The sequence below is a fragment of the Brassica rapa genome, chromosome A08 (assembly GCF_000309985.2).
Source record: "Brassica rapa cultivar Chiifu-401-42 chromosome A08, CAAS_Brap_v3.01, whole genome shotgun sequence".
In the NCBI taxonomy this organism is placed as follows: domain Eukaryota; kingdom Viridiplantae; phylum Streptophyta; class Magnoliopsida; order Brassicales; family Brassicaceae; genus Brassica; species Brassica rapa.
In genome coordinates, this window is record NC_024802.2 from 13,424,264 (window position 1) to 13,448,745 (window position 24,482).

The window sequence follows — 24,482 nt, forward strand, 5'->3', positions numbered from 1 at the left end:
CCTTGTTGTTTCGTTACATCTCTCATCGCTAGTCGTCTCTGAGTTGTTGTTTAATGTGCTCGTTGCTATAGCTCCTTCAGGGACAGTCTCTTACTCTTTCTCTCTTGTCTCTCTTACCAGAGTCGGCCATAAAATTTATCCGGTCATAAACTTTTTTTGGTTAATTTAATTAAAAAATTATTTTGACAATTTGAAAACCATACGAAACTATATATGTATGACATCTATTTAAAATTTAGAGGCTAAGGGCACCCGCAATGGTGAACCTCACCACGGGGTCCTTAGGAATATTTAACAAAAAAAAATTTAAAATAGTTAAGGATCATTATCCGAAATATTAGTCCAATGGTGAGTCTCAGTTATGGAATCCTTAGTAACTAAAAATTAATTTTTTAAAAAAAGTGAAATAAAAGTGAAATAAAATAATTTTATTTATAACATAATTGAATAGAAAGACACAATATTTATTAATAGTTTTTTTAAATAGTTAAGGAGTTTCTATTGCATTTGTAATCTTTTAATCAATTTTAAAAGTGGTATTTATAAGTTATAATTATTTTTTTCAATTTTTTTCAAGTTTCTATTACATTTCTAATCTGTTTTCAAGTTTCTATATCAAATTATACAAGTTTTGAACACCATGTCTCTTTCGTGTTTGAAGACGAGAATGTCACCGATTTGAAGGTCATGTGCTGTCGTGAAATCTTTCCAACCTCCGGTGAGTCGCCTGCCTTCTTGTATCACTTCCCAAGTTTGATCAGAAGCGTCCGATCTTAGTTTCCATTTTTTCCCGTTCGTCTTCCCTTGTATGTGTTGTGAGAAGAAGCTTAGTGGTATTGTCTGCAAGTCAATACTGGCAACGTTAAGCAAACACACAAAATGGGAACATATACGTAGGAGAAATAGAGAGAGTATGTTTACGACGCCGTCGTGGAAACCAGGAAGCAGAGGCTTGAAGAAATGAGGTTCATGCGGATTCGCCATCTGGAATAAGAAGCAATCATCTAAGCAGTCAGACACGATTATTCAACCAAACATATTAACTAAAGCGCATGAAGACTTCACTAGTGTACTTGAGTAAACAGCTAGATAATGTGACATGAACCTTCCAAAGTATCCGTAAGACAAAGCAAAGTGGAGACATTTCAGATTCAGATCAAAAGGAAGACTAGATTATATAATCACCTCTGTGATGAGTTAAAACATTTCAGATTCAGACGAAAACGAAAACGAATTAAAACCGAAAACAAGTGATGAGTTTTCCAGCAAACTAAATCGATTGAAAGGTTCCCTAACTAGAAACCAAAAGATCCCCAATTGAAAACGATTTGAAAACGATTTGAAAACAAATTGAAAACCCCAAACTTTTTGAAACCATAAATGGAAGAAATCCCCAAATCGATTCAAAGGAAATACCGATTCAAAGGAAATACAAAGCATAGAGGGAGACGAGAACAACATGGAAGCTAACCTATTCTTAAATCTACCACAAAATTGGCTTATTTACCTTTGAAGATCAACGATGGAGAGAAATCGAAGATGGAGAGAAATCGCCTTTCGTCGAGAAATCTGATTTTTTTTCTCACCTTCGGTCGCGAATGTTTTTTTTTTCGACATAACCCAACACAACATTTCGCCGGGCCAACCATCAGACGCCACGTGCAGTAAAGACTTGATCCTTCGAAGCCTTATTTACGGACTGATCCGTCTAAAGCTGAGCCCAATTCACAATTTTTTAATTGTAAAAATGCTAAGGATTTGGGCCACGGACCCGTGACGGACCGCCGTTGCGGTTGGTCTAAAGTGGTTCGACTGTGTCCAGATACGGTTCTCACTCTTGATCTTCGGCGTCTGAAGTTTTATGATCAAATCCTGGCGGCTATTTGATGGGATATTCCGGTGTTATGCTATCTTGATTGCTTATTTTATGGTTCTTGCCGAGACATATTGGGGATTCATCCTCAAAATTTCAAAGCGTTCATATCTTCTTACAGTTATATATATCTACCGTTTTGCTCTGTCTTTAAAATCAGCTACTTAAAATATATCAAGTTTTTGGCCTCTTGACTTGACCATCACATTCGAACTTCAAATGAAGAAGTTTCATGTCTTTAAAATCATCGCTTGAGGCTGAGCTTCCCTCGTCGTCATCAGACAACACAAGAAGAATGTTATTATAGCAAGAACGAGCCGCAAAATCTCTACTAGTTCTAAAGCCTTATAGGTGACCAACTTGTGTTAGTTCTTTTGATACACCTGTGCATATTCTTTTAGTCATGTGTTTAGGGTTTTGATTGTTGAACTAACTTAAATTAAAATTATGGAATTGTCAATATAGTCTAAAATAAAAAATTAAGTTGAACTAACAAGGCTCAAACCAACCATAAACTACACCTACCAAAACCATAAAATATTATATCTGTGATAAGATTTTTTTTGTAATCCATATAAGACTCTTGCCACTATATATACTGACAACATATCATCAACACAAAGCAATAAACCGAAGAAGCAATAAGAGAGTGGCTTAACCAGAATCTAAAACTCATCAACACATTAAAGATGGCCACGTACAAGCTTTTTCTCATTGCTTGCTTAGTGACTCTTTCTTCCACTATTATGATCAAGACTTGTTCGGCCTCACGACATCTTCTTCAGCAACAACCTCTTCCTCAAATTCCAAACATGCCTATCCCAACAACGGGACTACCTCCATTGCCGTCAACTTTGCCACAGCCAACTCTTCCCACCATTCCTACTTCAATTCCTCCATTGCCATCAACATTGCCACAACCAACTCTTCCAACCATTCCCACTTCAATTCCTCCATTGCCATCAACATTTCCAAAACCAACTCTTCCCACCATTCCCACTTCAATTCCTCCATTGCCATCAACATTACCACAACCAACTCTTCCAACTTCCACCGCTCCATTTTCAATGCCAACTTTGCCTTCATTTCCAACAACAATCCCTTCTCTCCCCACTAGTTTCCCATCCATTCCCTTTTTCTCTCCTCCGCCTACTACAACTGCATCGAGTCCTTGAATGATTAGCTACTTCATGAGTTTTCTGTATTTCTTAAACTATAGTGAGTTGTTTCATTGTGGTGTCTTGTGTTTGGTTGATTACACATATATCTCCGTATGATTGTACCTTTAATTTCCCTTTTGATGATCGTTATGTTGTATTTTATATATGATGTATGCTTATTTGGTTTCTTTACTCTTAATAATATAAAATTTGTTTTTGTTTGTAAGATTTAAGTTTAAGCTGTTCTGTGTGTATATTTATTCTCTTACATTTGCAGTAAAACACTAATTGAAATCTTTAATTCTGTTTATACGCACACTTTTCTAGTTTGTAAATTATAAAAATGTATACGGCTCTCCCTCTCTCGTTCTCTATTTATGAACATGTATTAATATATACTAGTTTTTTTTGCTAAGAATAATAATATATAATTTTACAAAAAAATAATATATATGTATATATATTAATATATACTCTCTCCATTTCATAAAGAGTGTCACTTTGACATTTTCATACAAATTAAAAAAACGATTGAAATGCATTAAATTTTTTATTAATTACACATATTCAACCAATAATATTTGAGATAAATGAAATTATTTATAAAATTAATGCACTTGTAATTAATTTTAAACTGAAAATTCATTGAAATTCTAAAATGACATTTTTTTGTAACAAAAAAAAAATGCTAAAGTGACAATTAATATGAAACAGAGGGAATAGTTTTCAGTGTACAAGTTCATATTTTACATTAGTATTTCACCATGTCATAAGCAAAATTGATATCCTTTTTACAAAGTATCTAGTATACTATGATCTGCAATCTAAAAATATCTTCAAGAGCTGAACGACTAATTTATACAAATTATACTCTACTACGAACTTTGTGAACAAACTCAGAAATGCCTTTTTAATTTTGTAGAAAATAAAACAAGAAGCATGTGTTGGCTGATGCTAAAAACTGCCAAAATGTGGCCACATCGTTGATAACGTTCTTTTTCCAACATGCAATTTATCAACCTCTTTGGTTAAAAAAAGTTCGCTCACTTTTCCTCTCACGAGTTTCATTTTCACATCAATCATCAAATAGAACCATTCTCTTTCATGACATTCATTCACTCTCCCTCATAACATGACTAGACGCAGTGTTTCATGGAGACTAATCACTTGCTTATCCTCCTCTCCTAAGTTATCCTTGAATGTCTTGTGCCTCGTCGTCACAGTCTTTGTTCTTCTCCAAATATGGTCATTTCACATTACCTTACAACCCATTTTACTCCCTCCATCACTACTCACATATCTAAACAACCACCAACAACAACAACAACCTGAAGTATCCCACAACGATTGCTTGATGGAGAAACTACGTGAGTCGGTAACATTCCTTCCCCTTAAAGACCTTCGTTATTCAAACAAACCACTCGAAGGTCATACATGGTTCATGAGCTCTCTCTATGATAACCAAACCAAAGGGGAGGTTCAATATCAAGAGTTTCCTTCAGAATCTTCCAAAGGAAAGCTCCTGTGCTTGAAAGGGTTTGATAAACATGATGGGTCATGGAACTACTATGCACTGGCTTGGCCTCAAGCTCTTCCGGTCAACGCCAGTCTCAAGAAGGGACTGACATTTGTTTCCTATAATCATTACGATTACGGTAACATGTGGCATGGACTATCTGCCATGGTTCCGTTTGTTGCTTGGAGCTTAAGAAACCAATGTGAAAGGCCTCAAAGATGGGTTTTATACCACTGGGGAGAACTCAGGTTCAACATGGGGAACTGGTTGAACGAGATCATCACAGCTACTTACAGTCAAGAACCAGAATTTGTACGGTTTGGTGATGAGAACACACCGGTTTGCTTTGAGAAAGCAGTTGTTATGAGACACAACGAAGGTGGAATGTCAAGGGAAAGAAGAATAGAAGTCTTTGATCTCATTAGATGCAAAGCAAGAAACTACTGTAACATCAGCTCATCCAATACCTCAAAACCCCGAATAGGTATGACATTGCTTATGAGAACCGGACCAAGATCGTTCAAAAATGTTTCAGCCGTGACAAATGTTTTTAAGAGAGAGTGTAAGAGAGTAGAAGGGTGTGAACTAAAGGTTGCTTATTCAAACAATCTAACATTTTGTGAGCAAGTGGAGCTAATGAGAAACACAGATGTGTTAGTGTCACCACACGGTGCACAACTCACTAACTTGGTTCTAATGGATAGGAACAGTAGTGTGATGGAGTTTTACCCTAAAGGATGGCTTAAGCTTGCAGGTGTTGGTCAGTTTGTGTACCAATGGGGAGCTAATTGGTCAGGAATGAAACATGAAGGAGCGTGGCGTGATCCATTTGGAGAAACATGTCAATTTCCTGATACTGATAGACGATGCATGTCGGTCTACAAGAACGGTAAGATCGGATACAATGAGACTTATTTTGGCGATTGGGCAAGAAGCGTTTTGGGTAAGTTTAGAGTAAGAAATATGGAAGAGGTTGTTGAACGCAACCATGATGGATGTCGGTGTTAATGGTTAAGAACTTAAGATATACGACCAAAGATAGTACTCTATACTTTTGAGTTTTGATAAAATGATGATATTAATGTATTAGAGTATTTTTAACATAGAACATAGTATATACTATATAGTCAAGCGCATCTTTTCAAATAACAACCAAAAATACTCTATACTTTTAAGTTTTGTAATACTTTTAACATGGAACATAGTCTATAGTCAAGTGCATTTTAACATATAGGAAAAGTTGAAGGTAAAGTATACATAACATATAATATTTCTGTTAAATTTAATATTTCAAACTCCAGATCCAACAAAATCGGCATTAAATGACCTAGACTATCTTTTCAACTAATATAGATCTAGCTAATATGATCAATGCCTGTTAACATATGAAACTAAACAAAGACCAGTGGCTTATCTATATGAATAAATATTCGAGTAGAAAATTGTATACAACTAAAGTCTTAGTAATTGACATATCTTTGGGATTAGAATAACTTATCGTAGAATGCAAAGTGGGCAATTAAAATTTGAAAAACTAAGAGATAAAAACGGAAAGCATATGCATGTGTTGGTTGATCCAAAATCAATCACGAATATTAATGGTGCTGTGCAGGTCACGTTGCGTTGACCATATATTGCTCACACAAGTTTAGAACTTAAACCGATTATGCTTCACTCTATGTGATTCAGTACTAACAATGGCGACTATAGCCAGTGTTTGGCGAAGGCTAGTTACTTGCCTATCCTCCCTTAAGTTCTATTTGATACTCTTGTGCCTTGTGGCCACTGTTTTTGTTCTTCTCCAAATCTGTTCATTTCAAATCACTCAACATTCCCTTTCACTCCCACCTGCACTCTTAACGTATCTGAAACACCAACCTGAACAACAATCTGAGAACAAGACAGCTTACTTGGTGGAAAAGCTACGTGAATCAGTGACATTCCTTCCACTCAAGGACATTCGCTTTTCAAACAAGCCACTCGAAGGTCACACCTGGTTCATGAGCTCTCTCTTAGATAACCAGACCAAAGGCGAGGCTCAGTATCAAGAGTTTCCTTCAGATTCTTCCAACGGAAGGCTTTTATGCTTGAAAGGTATCGATGAACATGATGGATCATGGAACTACTACGCGTTGGCTTGGCCTGAAGCTCTTCCGACCAATGCCATGCTTCAGGAGGGTTTGACTTTTGTTTCATACAATCAATACGATTACGGTAACTTGTGGCATGGACTAACCGCAGCATTCCCATTTGTTTCTTGGAGCTTAAGAAACCAATGTGAAAAGCCTCAAAAATGGGTTTTATACCACAAGGGAGAACTAAGGTACTGGATGGGGAATTGGTTGAGCGAAATACTCACAGCCACTTATGGTCAAGAGCCAGAGATTATACATTTTGTTGATAAGAACAAGCCGGTTTGCTTTGAGAAGGCAGTTGTAATGAGACACAATGAAGGTGGAATGTCAAGGGAGAAAAGACTAGAGGTTTTCGACCACCTTAGATGCAAAGTGAGAAACTACTGTAACATCGCTTCATCCGAGACATCAAAACCGCGAATCGGTATGACATTGCTACTGAGAACTGGAGCCAGATCATTCAAAAACGAGTCAGCCGTCATCAATGTCTTCAAAAGGGAGTGTGAGAGAGTAGATGGGTGTGTGTTAAGTGTTTCTTATTCGAATAATCTAACATTTTGCGAGCAAGTGGAGCTGATGAAGAGGACCGATGTGTTGGTATCACCACACGGTGCACAGCTGACTAACTTGTTTCTAATGGATAGAAATAGTAGTGTGATGGAGTTTTTCCCTAAAGGATGGCTTAAGCTAGCTGGAGTTGGTCAACTTGTGTACAAATGGGGAGCTAATTGGTCAGGGATGAGACATGAAGGAGCGTGGCATGACCCCTTTGGAGAAACATGTAAGTTTCCTGATACTGATAAGCGATGTATGTCGTTGGTTTATAAAAACGCTATGATTGGATACAATGAGACATATTTTGGTGAGTGGGCGAGACTTGTTTTGGGTAAGGTTAACATTAGAAAGAAGGAAGAGATTCCTGAACACAACCATGTTTCTCTTGATGTATGTTCTCAATGTTGATGAATAATAATGTAATATTATTAGGCATGGTCAATTCTACATCTTATCGATATGTTTTGTTGTTACAACTAAAGTCCACGAGGAGGGACGTCGGATCTGAGATCTAAAGAGTCACAAACATTGTTAGGTTAATTTTTAATATATTTGTTTTGACAAGTTAGAGACCATATGATATCTACTAATAATAGCAATCCTGATTAATTCTAAAAGTTGTGAATCTACTTATGTTGAAATGTTGTGTCTTTTTAACAAGATGTGTAAAAGGTTGTGTCTTTTCTAAAATTCATATAAGTATATTTTTAAAAGTGAAAAGTTGTGACTATTCATATAAATATCTTTTTAAAATAATTATTTTTAAATCAAAAAGATGTGACTATTTAAACTGAAAAGATGTAACTATTCAAATAGATTTTTAAAATCTATAAATAGTCGATGTCTATGCATTTGTCAAAGTAAAATTTGCACTAATTACACTAATTATAAAATGGTGAAAAAAAACTTCTATGCAGATTTTTGCTTACAAATTTTTTAGAAAATATTCAAATAAAACATTGTCAACAAAAAATAGTAGGACAAGTTTTACGTGTTTGGATAGCCAAAAATCCTAAACGAAACAATTAGATGAAAAGGTTTGTCTCCAACTAAACAATACACTAAAGAAAAAAAATTAATTTCTTTCACTTTAAATCTGGAAAGCATTGTCTTCTTAGTTTCTCTCATATTTTATTGTTATTTTTCTTTTAATAAAGCAATCGCAATGGTATTCGTCGTGTTTAAATAAAGCAGATAGGCTTCATAACTCATGAGCAAATTAAATAATAGGCATGTGGCTGTGATGTGTGAAACAAGTCAATGAATCTCGAGTCATGCTAATCACAATTTAAGAATTCCTCCTGATATATATAAAGTGGGTTGGCTAAATTATTATGCGATAGAAAAAAGAATGATCATGCATGAATCGTGATGCATTAGATACTGCTTGTTCCTTTAGTGTGAAGAATAGCTAGGGCCAGTGACCACCCCACGTAGTTGTCAAACGTTGTCGCATAAAACCATCATTTAGATTTTAGAAATTCAAACTGACTTGTATGCGTGATCTTGTAACGATAGGATCGATCGTGTCACATGTTTGGAGGATGTCTTAAAGTGCAATGGACATAGAATAAAGAATGGCATGCGCCTCTAACCAATACATTTTAACTCCGGTTTGCTGGTTTATTCCAACGAGTCTATCGTTCGTTAGAGAAAGAGGGACAGATCTGTGAAGCTATGATCTTTCTTTTCACTTTTCTTTGTTGTCTCTCTGTGTCTACACGCTTGTGCTGCGTTCTGTGTCTCCACTTTCTCTCTCTCTCTTCTCTCTTCGCACCATAAACTTTTTCATCTTTACCAGAGAAGAAGCTAAACTTCCAAGTTTTAATCTATCCAAGATAGAAACCACATCCTAAAAGCTTCCTGTGTCTAAAACGTGCTTTCTATTTCTGGGCATTGATCTAAATCAACAAGCTAAATAAAAAAAACTTTTTTTTTATTTCCCTTGTTTTTTTCTCAACTACTTGAGAAAGAGTTTGTTTACGTCTCTTCAATCTCTCTTTTCGTGACGTCGCTTAGGAGTTACAATGGTGGTGATGATGATGAAGTGGCGGCCATGGCCGCCGTTAGTTACGAGGAAATACGTGGTGAAGCTATCCGTGAGGAGATTAGAAGGGTGGGATCTGGCGAGGGAGCCGGAGAAGGAGAGATTGACGGTGGAGATTCGCTGGAAAGGACCCAAGGCGACGTTTATTTGTAGTTTGTATCGGATCGGATTTTGGATTATGGGTAATCGTAACCAGACGCCATTAGGGAGAATTAAACGCCATTTCATGTTTTCAATTCCAAATGTGGAATTAGTTAGAAACTTATTTGTATCAAATAATATAAGTGGGTTTTCGACGAGTACAATAGTTTGGGGGAATGAGTGTTGATTTGTTTAGTAGAGGAGGTTTTAGACAGTTAACCCAATCCCATTTAATGTTTAGAGTTGTGTCTTTTCACAAAAACTGAAATTAGATTTATTTTTTTCAACACGTAACTATTGGATTCTTTTTTAAAGTAGTTATGTAGTATATTAATAGTTTTCTTCTACAATTAATAATTTTAAGAGTTTTGTTTTCTTATAATAAATATTGTGTATTTCATAAAAAGTGTGGTTAGTTTTGTTTTTCCAACATGCAACTATTGGAAACGTTTTTTAAAATAATTAAAATATCACAATAAGTTTTTTTTTGCATTTTTTCAACATGCAAATATACAAAAAAAAATTAATTAGTTATAACATCTTAACAAGTGAATTCTTTTAAAAAGCAGCTATAATATATTAATAAGAGTCTTTCTACAATTAATAACTTTAAAAGTTGCATCTTCTTATTACAAAAATTGTGTCTTTTCATTAAAAAAACAATGATTATTTTTATTTTTTCAATGTGCAACTATTAGAAATGTTTTTTAAAATAGTTAAAATTCACAATAAGTGTCCTTTTGTATTTATTTAACACGCACTTATTATTATTTTTTTTAAATTATTTATAACATCTTAACAAGAAAATTCTTTTAAAAACAGTTATAATATCTTAATAAATGTCTTTCTACAATTAGTAATTTTAAGAGTCATTTGAGTTTGGGTAGCAAAAAATCTTAAATGAAATAATGAAATAATTAGTCTTAATTTTGTTTTACTAAATGAAAATTAAGATATGTTTGACAAAAAACTGAAAAACACGTTTTTATTTTATTTGGAAAACTGCATTTCTTATTATATATGTTCCACTAACACATGATTCATGTCTTATATTTTCATGCTTTTAGATTATATTAAAAAAATTGATCATGACAATGTTGTTATAAATTTATAAATATCTGAAATATTCTAATAATTCGGTTTGTTGTGTAATTTAATAATTATTATAATATTATATATTTGAAGAAAATTATCTATATGGTTTTCAATTATATTTCATGGTTTGTAATATCATGCTTTGGTGTGGATATTTTGTTCTCATCCGGTTTCATTTATTCGTTTAAAGAAAAAATTATAGGTCATGTTTAGATAATTTTATTTATTAATAGATTAATATTAAGAAAACTTAAACCATGAACATATATTTTTTTATTTATGTACATTATAACTTATATGCATAAGTTTGATATATGTACTATTTATTAATAGACTATCTAATTAAATGAGTTAAGTCATTCTTTGAAATCGTTTAAATTAATTATTGCAATTATCTAAATGAACTATTGAAACTAACTAAATGAAATGTTACATATGTTGTTGATTTTAACTATTGGTGATGGACCATTGCAATATATTTGGTAATGAACCATTGTAATTGTTGGTAATTGTAGCATTTGGTGATTGTAGTACTCGGCGATGAGCTATTTTGAATTTTCGTGTTATCTATTGTAACCACTAACTAGCCATTGTAATGTTTGGTTGTCAACCATTAAAACCCTTAGCCCTCTAAATAAAAAAAAAATTAGAATAATAATCACAACTAAAATAAAAATCATAACAATCACAAAATAAATTAGGAAAAGAGAGATTCATTTTTAAAAGTTCATTAAAGATCTTGGCAAAAACATATAAATTCGGAAAATTTTATTAGTTTGAAGAGAATGTCAAAATATTTAAGGATGTGTCTTCTCATTCTAAAAATTGTATAGATTTTTCAAAAAAATACTTTTTCATTTATTTTATATCTATTTATCTACATTTTAAATAATCTTTAAGATTATATAAAAAATAATCTTGTTGTTATATTTGCTGAGTAATTTAATTCATTTGATAATATTATATATTTACAAAATTAATATATTTAATATTTGTATTTTCTGAATTTCACACTATTTGTTTTGGTCGTTTAGCCCCAAATTTTCAGTTAAGCACAAAACTATTAATGCAAAATACATATATTATCAATAGACAAATATAACTGCATGCAAGATATTTATGTAATACATGTATTTTTTCGAAAGCAATTGTAACAAGTTTTAAAAAAAACAAGTTTTTAATTGAAAATATAGCTTATTTGTTTTTATAAAATGAGTTCCGTGCGATATCGCACGGGTTCTTTACTTAGTATGTATAATAATAACACTTTAAAATTTGATGATTAAGTCAAATGTTTCATCCGGTTGTGTTTATGAAAACATGCCATGTCTACAAGTAACATATTTTCAAACGAATAGCAACAAAATGGTAACAATATTACCCGTTTTCTATTCTTAATAATAATGAAACTATTAGGTAAATCTATAAAAGGAAAAAAGAGTCAAATGAAATAAAATTGTACTTTTTAAGTTTTATCCTCTTTGAGTTGCTCCTGTATAAACCCACGTCCACTAGGAGAAGAAACAATCAAATAAAACACACACATCAATTAACATTTTAAGAGCTTTTTCTTTGTTGTTTCAAACACAATGGCCTCATCTAAAATCTTCCTAGCCTCTTCTATTCTCATGGCTCTCATGTTCTCGACCTCCATGATCACTTCAAGCTTTGCAAAGCAATTTACCAAGAAACAAATGTTAAGACGTCGATTTTTTAGACCTCATTTCCCCAAAACCGGTTTTCATCTTCCAAAACCTCCTTTCCCAACCAATCCAATGCCATTCCCTCAGTTCCCCAAACCCGGTTTTCCTCAGTTCCCAGGACAAGGTTTCCCAAACAATCCTATGCCATTCCCTTAGTTCCCCAAACCCGGTTTTCCTCAGTTACCTGGTCTTGGTTTCCCAAAATTCCCTCAGTTTCACAAACCAGTTTCCCAAACCAGTTTCCCCTTCTTTCCCTCCGGCAACACCCTCTGGAAACCTCAAGCCGGTTCCATCCATCTTGGCGCCACCCTCTCTCCCCGCAACTCCCACCACCAGCCCTAGAGTTATCTCATTCAGACTTATAGTATGTGATTCAACTATTGTAATTAACATATTTCTGTAACCAACTCTTCCGTATAAGTGAAGATAAATCATCAACCTAAGCTATCTGATTATATGTATTGGTGGCGTTAGGAGTAATGAGTATTGACTGTATTTCTAACCATATAATAAATGAATGACAAATGTATTGAGGATAGACTGTAAGCATCTAATCCCACTCCAGTGGACAAAGATGATTATATCAAGAAAACCAAAAGAAGACACATGAATTCACAAACCATAAAATGACAAAACAAACGCAAGTCCCTGAAGGGATCTCTCAAAGTCTAAACCTCAATGAGACGTAGAATTAGAAAATGATATTTTCAACACACAACTGCAACAAAGTAAACACATAAGCTGATCCCATTCCAAGAAATGGAGTCTCTCTGATGTTTCTCAAAATTATGAAAGACAATCCCATGAAGATGGAGATGGTCATAAGTCAACACCAAACAGACCGGTTTTTAACAGCAATCCCACTGCCTTCTTTCTTGCCTCTGCTTTCTCCATAATCAACGGTCCACTTCTCAAATGTGCAGTTTACAAAATCATAGTATCCACCATGGAGAGACAGTGATCCTTTCCGCACTTTCTCTTCTATCCAAGGGTAACCAAGCAGCCTTTCTAATGAATGATTTATCGACGCCTGCACTCTTACACCTTATATATAAGTTCATTGATTATCATAAGATATATATAAGTTGCATTGATTAACTAAAAAAGACATCACCTCTTCACAATGTTGGCACTGGTGATCAAAATGGAGGTTCGAAGCAACAGCTTTTGTGCTTTCCTTTGCCTTTTTCCCCACTTTCACCCAGTTATGTATGAAACTTCTGTTTACAGGAAAGTATAATAAGACAATGATCAGCAACTAAGAAATGTTTATGTTTTCTCTGGATAGAGTGATTAAATGAGGTGATTAAAAAGAAACCTGGAATCTCCTTCGCCTTGCATGCTCATTAAAGCTTGAATTCCTCCACACCGGCTATGACCAATAATTAAGATGTTCTCCACCTACAATTTTTAATAGATCAATCCCACAACTCCTCAATGAGAAAAAGAATTGCAATGAATGTGTTCATTTGGTGTATATTGCCTATAGATTTGAGTTATTTTCCAGTGGTTCAAGATCTTTACAAGTGAATCAAAAAGTTTAAATCTTTAGAAAGCTAATTTCAAGAAAGGAACAGAACCATGAACAGTATAAACTGTGGACAAATGATATTTGTTAAGATTCTATAGAAAGTTTCTTAAAAACAAATGCTCTACTTATAACAAGTTGAAACACAGATTTATTTTCATACATATGTTTTATTAAAGGGGGCGTATCTATCTTGATATAACTGTAAGAGATAAGATGCTTACATTAAGAGTATTCACAGAGAACTCCAGAGCAGCTTTTGTTTCAGTAGGTTCAGACTACAACAGACAAATGCAATTATATCAAATGTGAACCAGTCCGGGAAAATAATAATAAAAACAATGGATGTTTGCATTAGAATGTGTACCTCATATGAAGGTACTAAGTTTGCAATGTTACGAACAGTGAATGCATCACCCGGTTGAAATCCAAGGATGGCAGAAGGACAGACCCTAGAGTCTGCACAAGCAATCACCAGAAACTGTTGCTTCAAGTGTTAGCAACCATTCCCTTCTCCATAACAATATAAACTCAAGCCAAACATCAACAAACAAACAATAATAAAACTTTTACAGCTACCTTTGGAGCTTGAGCATCTGCCAATTTTTTGAAATGTTCCAAGTTATCCCTGCCCAAACCAAATCCTCCATAAACCATATTTAAAGAAGCAAAAGACTGAAGAAATAGTTACTCTCTGACACCTACATGTACTTATGCTTCTTAAAGGCGAGGAACCGATGTTTCATGTCGTCAAACACGTCAGCGTTATCTTCTCTATCAATTATAGCTTCCTGAGTCAGTCCAGGTGTCTTCCCTGATGCCATCATTTGCAAGTTGGCAGCTTTTTTCCTGTAAACACCACAAAGGAACCAATCACTGGTGAGGACTTGAATGTAACAGTACACATCTCCACAGAGGTTTTTGCCATTTGGAACCATCACAAAAACAAATCTTCTTCCAGTAACAACCTAAGAAACTAAAAACATAAGTTGTAATAACTAAATGCATCACAAAAACAAAATCTTGTTAGATTCATATTATTACTAAACTGAAAACTCAGAGATATACCTGAAAGAAACGGGAATTCTCAAGTGGGTCTTCTCAAAGTCGTTAGAACCTGAGATCTGAATCAAAATGCAACAAACCCACGATCAAATTCCGAAGAATAAAGAGAAAAGGTAGAGACTTGACGACACATACCGTTCTTTGGAGATTGAGGAGAGAGGTGGAAGAGGAAGAAGAAGGATCAAGGGAGAGAGAGAGGTGAGTGGGAGAGGAAGATGCCATGAAAGGAAAGCTGGGTATTTCGAATATGCGACAACAAGGGACAAAGAGTGTTCATCTGAGAGATCGAAGAGGCAAGAAGAGATTTAAATTAAAAAAAAATTGAATTTTTATTTGTTTCTGTAAAAGAAGTGGATGTGAATGCATTTCTCCAACAAAGACGGAGAAACCAAAGTGTTTGTGCCGTGTCAGCTTTGGACCCCACTCTCAAATTCCTTTTGTACTTGTCAAAAGCATTTTAGATCAAGGACTAATAACATGATTAATTTTAGGGAAATTTACTATCTTCAAAGATTTAAAATTTGAATTCAGTAAATGTTAATGCAGATAAGTATCTTTCTATAAGTCCATTTTTTTGAACCAGTTTCCTCTTTTTTATTTTCTGATCAAAGAACCAGTTTCCATGTGATAGTGATCTGATGGTTGTACAAGACCACCAGTTTTTTTTTTGTGTTTCCAGTTTGATTTTTCTTTTTGGTATATAATGAATATTATCTTTTAACTTAAAATTTTTAAAGGCTGACTTTAGTGTATGGTGGAGATTATGAGTTTAAGATCCTAGAATTTCCACTACTTTTATTTAAAACCTCTTGGCTTAACATTTCCCTGTTAATAAGTTTTGTTGTGTGTCCTTTTTATATGTAAAACAGCGTGAAGTTAATATAAGGAGGAACAAAACATTGTAAGCAGATGCCCAAATAAATCCCAATTTCACATGAGGAGGGGCTGTTTTTAGTTTTTACTAAAAAAAAAATTTAAGTTCAGGGTATTATATGTTTTGAGTAACGGGTGAACGTTTTTATGTTTAGGATAAGTTCAATTTTAGAAGAAAAATATGTATTTTTGTCACCTAACTCCATACATCAACTTAAGTGGATTTAGTTTGGTGAACGCCCTGAAGAGTTGATCAATTCATATTTAACTGGTTTACATGGGAAAACAGCAGTCTCGTGTTAGGACATAGCTGCTGGGTACAAATGTTTATGAAGAGTTTTCGATAAAAGTTCCAGATCAGTTGTTCAAGAACGCTAAAAAGAGTAGCATTCAAAATGAAACCTTGGTATATATACTAATTAATACTTAATCAACTTACAACCTATTGTATCTAAAGCAAAGTATAAGCTGTAAGAACTCTTTTAACTTGACAAGAGTAGCAGCTTTGATAAACAATATGCAGTAGGATCATCCTCTTTATATCACCTTAAATACATATTTATTTTTCTTATTTTGATTTTCTTTCAAGAAAGTATATAGTACATTTGTATATGTCTTCAAGAAACTTGCATAGAGCTTGTTCTACTCACCATTGTAAGAGATAGACCTCTTCAAGAAACTTGACCTCCCAGAAGATCCAACATTGCCTCTCTTCACCTTCTCTTTTCCTCTACCAGCAGCAACAACTTCACTCACCCTTAAACCCGATAACGAGCTCAAAGACACTGACCTTCTCACTCGCTGCAGCGACTTCTCTTCTTCTTCATCACTAACAACAACACTAAAAAACTCGTCAGCTTCTTCCTCACCACCTCTCTCGGCTTCTTCATCGAGTTCTCCACTTTCCTCCTCTGGAATCCTCACAAGGATCTCCTCAACACCTTCACTATCATCACCACTTACCGCAACAACAGGAGCACGACAAACCGGGCAGTTCGTGTGTGATCTAAGCCAAGTATCAATACAAGGAACATGAAAAGCATGTCTACACTTTGGTAACAACCTAAGCGTCTCTTCTTCTTCGAACTCGCTTAAACAAACCGAACAATCTGTTCCTTCCACAACACCATCTTGTTTGCTATACTTACAAACTTTGATCGAGCTTATAACCGTTGGATTCAAACCGATGGTTCTTATATGCCAAACCGGATGATCAACAATAACCGGTGACGGTCCATCAAACTCCCAGTTCCTAGCTTCCTCCATGCTCCATCTTCTTGATAACGCTATTGATCTTCTCCTGTTGTACCACTTGAAACAGAGAACGAGTAGAGTAAGGAGAAAGAGAGTTGTGATGATAGAAGTAGTTGAGATGATCAAGATCCTTTTCACGTTTTCGTCTATGTAGTGGTGAATCACTGGAGGTGGAGAAAGATCTGTAACATCGACGTTCGGGCAGATTGAAGGACACTCTTTATAACAAATGGGTCCACAAACATCTGAAGCTGCGTGCTCTTCTTTGCAACCCTTGGATCCACAGTACGGGGTGTTGGTCATATCCTTCGACAGAAACCTGTGAAGGATGCTCATGATTCTTGCTCCAAGATCATCAATAGGGAGGAAGGTGGGGAAGAGAAGAGGCGATGAGAGTCTTCGTCTTTGTTCTCTCTTTTGCTATCTTTCTTTAAAATCAAGTTTGGTCAATAAAAGTAGGTTGGCTGTATATATCATCTTAATTTCACGAGATAACTAATTTCCTTTTTCCCCACTAGAATTTCTTTCCTTTTTATGAAGTAATTTTTAAAAGTACACGTTTTTGGAATAGAGAAAAACCGAGTAACAAAAAATAATGGTCAAATCTCCCAAAAAATCTAAAAAAGTTTTTTTTTTACTAAAGAGTACATTTAGAAAAAAGAATTATCAGAAAAAGTTCCATAAATGATAATTATACCCTTACTTCATAAATATAAATATAAACAAATATTATATATATATATATCTATTTTGATTTTAAAAAACTTTATCAACTTTTAAACTTTTTCAAAATTTTCAAAAAAAAAAAATTAGAAACCTTTTTTAAATCCAAAAATAAAAATGAACTTTTAGAAAATCAGTGTTTAAAATTTTCTGTGCTAGTTATATATATATATATATATATATATATATATATATATATATATATATATATATATATATATATATATATATATATATATATTTTTAAATTAAACCCACAACTCTAAATCCCATCCACAAATCTAAACCACAACTTTAGATTAGTTAACCCTATAACCATAATTTTTTTTACATTTTTAACAAAATTTAATTTAATCATTTTAACTTTAATGTGTTATTTTTGTATAATAACTTTTTTAGAACCAATCATAAAATATTATTCAAAAATAATCGAAAAGGAAATCATTTCAAAATAAAGGTCTAATCATGAAATATGGTAAAGAAAAAAACATAAAAAACGAGCATATGCATCCTCACGAAGTCGGTATAATATTAAATTGTATTGATTATGATTTGGCTGTGTTAGGGATAGTTGTTGACTTAGCGTGGTGTGTAGTTTTGGTATAGCGAGGCTTGTCTTTTTATAAAGAACTTGGCAAAATGTTTTTGACTAAAGTGATTGGTGAACAATACTATCTGTGGACATCATTCAAGTGGCATATTCCTCACCTTGTCCCAGTCCCACTGCACAACAAACCGCGTCCACTGATTGATATACTTTTTACGTTTTAATGCATTTTTCATTAGTTACTAAAGATAAAAAAAATTTAAAAAGGGCATTCAAATTAAAGACATAAAAACATACAAAGTATGACTTTGAAACCATAAAGTTTTAGAGAACAAGATTGATGCAGAGAAGAGCTTAATTATTTAATATTTATTTATTATTTGGATAATTATCATTAATATGTTAAGATTTTTATGTTTTCATATATATAACTGTCTATGCTTAAGTTTGTAATTAGGTTTTGATTGATGATTAATAAAAAAGAGTTTTTCTAAAGAGGTTTCTATAAACCATTGAAAAGAGTATTCTCAAACCCTAAAGAACTTTTGATTAAGCACTGTGAAGAGTATTCACAAACTCAAATTTCAGAGTATTCTTAGAATCAACGGATCTAGTTCTATCCCTAAAAGCTTCGCTACATCAAAGATGAGACAATCCTCATATTCAGCTAAGCATGAACTTAGAAAAGAGAAACTTATAGAACATAAGCTTAGTGAAATAAGAAAATGATAAAAGAAACACTAGGGAGTATGGTACCCTTGGCCTCGCCGACCTCGTTTACCCTCGTATCGTGTTCTAATCCATATGTTGATACTTTTGAAGTGGTTTTATTGACCTTCCACCTCTTGACGTGTTGAGATTTGCCATAGCATCACTCATTAACCCATCTTCATCATCCTGCACATTCGGTTGCTCAGTATGATTGTGAGAGAGGTTGTCATGTGTGGGTGTAAAGGCCAATGAATTGTCTCCTACTTCCAGATTGGTTTTGGAGACAATAATAGGTGATGGAATTTCTTCCATAATAGTAGGTTCAGCTGGAGCAGAAATACCTGCTAATGGTGGTGAAGTGAACTGAGAGTTGGAGCTAATGGCTATTGTTACCTTAGAGTGGATGGGCAAGTTTGATGACATGGAAAGATCTTTCAGCTCAACACCCTTTTGTGATTGCAATTGTTCAATCTCTATCTCATTAATGTGTTCTACAATCTGATCAGTAGAAGCTAGCACTAAACTCGTTTCTGAGTTAGAACAAAGAATCGACAGCATCAGTTTCTTTCTCAGAATCCTCATCAGGTACAGGAACTTTGGCTAGATCGGTGTTATTGATCGGTGGTTGCAGGAGCGCTGGAGAGCTCTCTGTCACAGAAAATGGGATGGAGAGGCTGCTAGTTATTGGAGAGGAGGAGTCCAGCAAGGAGAAGTTAGAGCTCGCCTTAGCTTTCATTTCATCATCGGGAGGCTTGAGATCCATGTCAAAACAGAGCACAAGAGAGAGATGTTTGGTTTGATGAGTTCGTATAGAGGAGACGAGACTGGATCTGGAGCTCGTGATGGGAGACGTGCCGGAGATCGTATGAGAAAGTCGATTGAGCACTTTGGTTTGGTTTACGCAGGCTGTCCCAAGATTTTCTTTCATCACTTGGCTAGCGATAAAGAATCGTCTGTCCACTGCAGATCGTATGAGGGTTTGGGGTTTCCAACAGGAGTGTTTGCTGTGTGGGGAGAAGAATGAAACTAGGGACCATCTCTTTTTCGCTTGTCTTTACAGTTACATGGTTTGGATAAAAGTGACAGGAAGACTTCTTGGCAGCCGTATAACACCAGATTGGCAGGACACTGTTGTGAGGATTCAGTATGATCGTGGCTCTAAACTAGATAAAGTTCTGGTACAAATGGGTTTTCAAATGACGGTTTACTATATCTGGAGGGAGAGAAATACAAGAAGGCATGGGAAACCTTGGATACCTATGGAGAAGCTGGCTTATCAGATTGATATGTCTATGAGGAACATAATCTCATCTCTGAAATATTCGTATGGGAGCAAGCTGGAGGGACTGATGAGGCGATGGTTTGAAGTAACAATCTGAGATAGGTTTCACTTAGTTGCATAGAATTTTTACATTACCTCAATATTGTTTAGAAGTTAGCTAGTTTTTCACATTTTGTAAATGCATATTCTTTGTTGATTATCAATAAATTTGAAATTTCATAAAAAAAAATGTGATTATGTGTATTGATAGTGATGTTTTATTTTGGAAATATGTAAAATTAAATGTTTTTTAATATGTACGTCAAACTCTCTAAAACTACAATTAAAATGAAACGAAAAGAGAAGTTAACTAAAACTTTTTACAAATTTAATGTATAATTTATTATTGACTATTTTCTTTGTTTCTGACTAAATGTTAATGATTATTTTAAAATTTGTGTGTTTTAAGCAAAACAACTTATAATTTGATACTGAGAGAATAATTTTTATAAAAAAATTAGAGAGTATAAAATTGTTTCCCCTGATGGAAGAGCAATTGTGAGGCCAAAGGATCTGTCCATCAGTTGTACATTCATGTAACATGTGATGCGAAAGTTAAGATTCAAATCGAGATAGAACTTTTTTTTTATTGAGCTTAACGCTCCGGTTTGCTTTCTGTCAAGTGTCCCGATATTAAAACCCAACTTATGTATGCATGTATAGTAAATAGTAGGACGAACTCTAAACCATACTCCCTCCGTTTTTTAATATAAGACGTTTTAAAGCTATGCACATAGATTAAGAAAATCATTAATTTCTTATATTTTCGGAACAAAAACATCACTAATTATTTAGTTAACCACAATTCAACCAATAGAAAAATTGAAGATATATTATCATTAGTCAGACAATATTAATTATTAATAAATGTTACATAGAAAACCGAAAACGACATATAATTTGGAACAAAATTTTTTCTCTAAAACGACTTATATTAAAAAAACGGAGAGAGTATTATTAGTTTTTTGGAGAGTTCTATTTTCGACCGGACTTGAACTTGTAACTTCACAGATTTCTACTAAATAATCTAAAATTTTAACCAATAGTCCAATTCACCGGCAAATTACTTTCAAAACTGATAAAATTTGTTTGAAACTTATGAATGGTTCCAAGTTGAAGCTGTGGTGGGCCTAAAAGTCATATAGAGAAGTACACTGGAATAGGAACATGAATACAAGAATACAATAGGAGATTTAAAATCTCTAAAATCTAACGGTGGTGGGACCAAAGCAGCTAAGCCCCATAGCTTTCTCAAAGGACTTGGTCATGTGCTGTTTGGATCTGATAATATCAGCCGACGAAGAAGAAGTTGCGGGAGGAGGAGGAGAAGGAGAGGAGCGAGATGGGATAATGATGGTACGGACATGAGCCATGGCGTTTTTGTGGAGTAAACGGAGAGGGTAGTTCCAGCGAGCAACGCCTTGGTCCTTGAGCACTTCCACCACTGCGATCACAGTCGCCACCGTCCACGAAGCTTGCTTTCCGGCGTTCATCTTTTTATGTATCTCTTTTTAATAACAGTGTATATTATCTTTAGCTCTGAAAAATTAATGTGCTTGGAGAGTTTCGTGGAGCGTTGCGCTTATAAAGGTGAGAATCGAGAAAGTGGTACATAACGTAAACCAGTGGCTGCAGAAGCCGCAAGTATTATAAGTTACAAAAAGGAAGCCGCAAGTATTGTTATAATCGGGGAGCTCGTGGTTTTGTTACTACTTTATGTCCAACGAAAAATGTTACCTGTGGGCTTGGTTTTTTAGTTTACTATTTAACTCTCTTTTTTATCTGTCATAGAGTAATTAAGTAATTCATGATATGTACTATAATGTTCAATCATTTTCACCGCTTTCTTCCTCAAATCTTTCAGATCTTTATAAATCGGGTCAACAATTTATTTCCCACGAAAACTATTGTATAGCATCAAATGTTTCCCCGACTATTGCCTCATTCTATATATCCACAAATAAAAGTTTCCGACTTATTTTCCCATAAAATAAAAGTTGAATACTTATTTCTCCATAAAATCAAAGTACGAAACCTCTAAACCCAAAAATTGGATTACTATGGTTTAATGTATATAAATTAAACCGTAACTTAATAAATCTGAATGTAAACCAATAGAAGACCAAATTAAGACCCGAGTAACTCAATTAAACCATCAGTAGAAAAACCCAGACCCAATAAAAATCCTAATCGAAAGATAAAAAATCCTAACTCAGAGTCTGCAAAAATATTCACACTTTACTTCATACAATATTAGGCATGGGCGTTTGGGTCTTCGGGTCGGGTTCGGGCCGGTTCTTTTCGGGTCCGGATCTTTTGGGTACTAAATATTTAGACCCAATAGATACTTAAAAAATTTTGGTTCGGGTTCGGGTCGGTTCTTCTCGGGTCTATAGTTAAAATATCCATAAAATACATGTAATTTTTCGGATCCATATCGGGTCCGGGTCGGGTATTTAGGATGTGAAAAGGATATGACATACCCAATTTCATAAAATTTAGTTGATATTTGTCATATATATCTAAATTTTTACAAAATAATTTAAATGAAATTATTAATAACTAAAATAAAATATTTATAAACTCTAAATTTTACATTTTAAAACTTCATATTACCTAAAAAATGTTACAAAATAATAACAAATATTGTTAACAATATATATTTCAACTAAATTATAAAATAATATATATAAAATAGAACACAAAAACATCATAGTTTAAGATATGCATGTTTTTAAGTCGGGTACAAATCGGTTTTTATCGGAGCGGGTCTATTCAGATCGGTTTTTTAGGTCCGGGTCTATTTGGGTAAGTTCATTTCGGTTCCAGTTTTTTCGGGTAAAAAAAATTTAGACCCAAAAGGTACTTGTAAATTTTCGGTCCGGTTCCGGGTCGGATATTTTTGGATCGTTCCGGTTCGGGTTTTTGGATCCAGGTTAAAATGCCCAGGCCTATACAATATCATGTATGTTTTGAACGTAAAGAAATCCTCACGGTTTACTAGTTTTAATCAAAGTGTAATAATTAAAGAGAAGAAAAACTTTGAGTCTGAGTGTATGAACCTACCTCTTGTCTTTGAACGACAAATCTTGTTGGAGACACATTCTTTCCACATCTTAACTTGATCTCCACTAGAAGCTCTAGCTAGCTTCCAAAAGTTTTCACCAAACTCACATGTCTGTTTCTTGCCGTCTCGTGCACACACTTTGGGCCTGTTTGTTTCTCCATTTGGATGGATCATCTGGATGAAGATGAGAGTTTTGTTTGTTTAGGCACTAAAAGTGCAATTCATTCAAATGGATCATCCGGATGACTTTTGGAAATTTAGGCTTAATTTTAAAGTCCATTCAGCTGAACCAATTTGGATCATTTGAATGGAGATGGTTCATTCAAAATGGTATAAAGTCTATTATGCCCCTAATGTAATTCACAAATTACAAACCTAAAAATAAAATCATTTTTGTCACAAACGAAAACTGACAAAACTACAAACACTTTTTCCCGTGCTAAAAACTATTTTTTTACGCCAAAACCCCAAAACGTATTTTCCCGCTAAAATTGCACAAAAATATTTTTCCATCAAAATTGCAAAAAAGTGTTTTCCCGCAAAAATTGAAAAACATGTTTTCATGCACAAATCACAAAAAAAATGTTTTCACGCCAACACCCCAAAATACATTTTTCTGCCAAAACACAAAAAAACATGTTTTACCGCCAAAGTCGCAAAACGTGTTTTCCCGCCAAAATTGCAAAAACGTACTTTCCCGCCAAAATTGCAAAAACGTACTTTTCCGCCAAAACCAAAAAACATGTTTTCCCGCCAAAACCAAAAAATGTGTTTTCTCGCCAAAACCGAAAATTTGTATTTTCCCGCCAAAACCGAAAAATCTTGTTTTCCCGCGAAACCGTAAAAATGTGTTCCCGCCAAAAACGTGTTTTCCCGACAAAATCGAAAAAACACGTTTTCCGCCAAAATCGCAAAAACGTGTTTTCCCGAACGCGTTTTCTCGCCAAAACCGCAAAAATGTGCTTTCCTGCTAAAACTGCGTTTTCCCGCCAAAACCGCAAAACCGCATTTTCCCGCCAAAACATCAAAAGCATGTTTTCCCGCCAAAAACATGTTTTCCTGCCAAAACCGCAAAAACGCGTTTTCCCGCCAAAACTGCAAAAACGCATTTTCCCGCCAAAACCGCAAAAATGCGTTTTTTTCGCCAAAATCGCAAAAACGTGGTTCC

At 34.4% G+C, this 24,482-nt stretch overlaps 6 protein-coding genes across 6 annotated transcripts; 2 read left to right on the top strand and 4 right to left on the bottom strand.

Annotated features, from left to right (window-relative positions):
- Window positions 1-309: 309 nt before the first annotated feature.
- On the bottom strand, window positions 310-4,101 carry LOC103834466 (PE-PGRS family protein PE_PGRS30). Its single transcript, XM_033278074.1, has 4 exons — window positions 4,081-4,101; window positions 1,508-3,056; window positions 922-984; window positions 310-840 (listed from the first exon to the last, which is right to left on the bottom strand). Exons 1-2 carry the CDS (start codon window positions 4,099-4,101, stop codon window positions 2,673-2,675), a joined length of 405 nt encoding a protein of 134 aa, XP_033133965.1. The 3' UTR covers window positions 310-840; window positions 922-984; window positions 1,508-2,672.
- LOC103834469 lies at window positions 3,054-6,145 on the top strand. The gene has a single exon (XM_009110535.3). It carries the CDS (start codon window positions 4,166-4,168, stop codon window positions 5,555-5,557), a length of 1,392 nt encoding a protein of 463 aa, XP_009108783.1. The 5' UTR covers window positions 3,054-4,165; the 3' UTR covers window positions 5,558-6,145.
- Window positions 6,146-6,194: 49 nt separating this feature from the next.
- Window positions 6,195-12,993, top strand: LOC103834470. The gene has a single exon (XM_033278142.1). The coding sequence runs from the start codon at window positions 6,247-6,249 to the stop codon at window positions 7,645-7,647; it is 1,401 nt and encodes a 466-aa protein (XP_033134033.1). The 5' UTR covers window positions 6,195-6,246; the 3' UTR covers window positions 7,648-12,993.
- LOC103834471 (beta carbonic anhydrase 5, chloroplastic) lies at window positions 12,791-15,196 on the bottom strand. The gene is made up of 9 exons (XM_009110538.3): window positions 14,954-15,196; window positions 14,822-14,877; window positions 14,459-14,602; window positions 14,333-14,381; window positions 14,121-14,234; window positions 13,978-14,031; window positions 13,544-13,626; window positions 13,340-13,445; window positions 12,791-13,255 (listed from the first exon to the last, which is right to left on the bottom strand). Exons 1-9 carry the CDS (start codon window positions 15,038-15,040, stop codon window positions 13,052-13,054), a joined length of 897 nt encoding a protein of 298 aa, XP_009108786.1. The 5' UTR covers window positions 15,041-15,196; the 3' UTR covers window positions 12,791-13,051.
- LOC103834472 (RING-H2 finger protein ATL54) lies at window positions 14,821-17,583 on the bottom strand. Its single transcript, XM_033278143.1, has 2 exons — window positions 14,954-17,583; window positions 14,821-14,877 (listed from the first exon to the last, which is right to left on the bottom strand). Exon 1 carries the CDS (start codon window positions 17,279-17,281, stop codon window positions 16,334-16,336), a length of 948 nt encoding a protein of 315 aa, XP_033134034.1. The 5' UTR covers window positions 17,282-17,583; the 3' UTR covers window positions 14,821-14,877; window positions 14,954-16,333.
- Window positions 17,584-21,310: 3,727 nt separating this feature from the next.
- On the bottom strand, window positions 21,311-22,341 carry LOC103834473. Its single transcript, XM_009110540.3, has one exon. It carries the CDS (start codon window positions 21,738-21,740, stop codon window positions 21,450-21,452), a length of 291 nt encoding a protein of 96 aa, XP_009108788.1. The 5' UTR covers window positions 21,741-22,341; the 3' UTR covers window positions 21,311-21,449.
- Window positions 22,342-24,482: the final 2,141 nt, after the last annotated feature.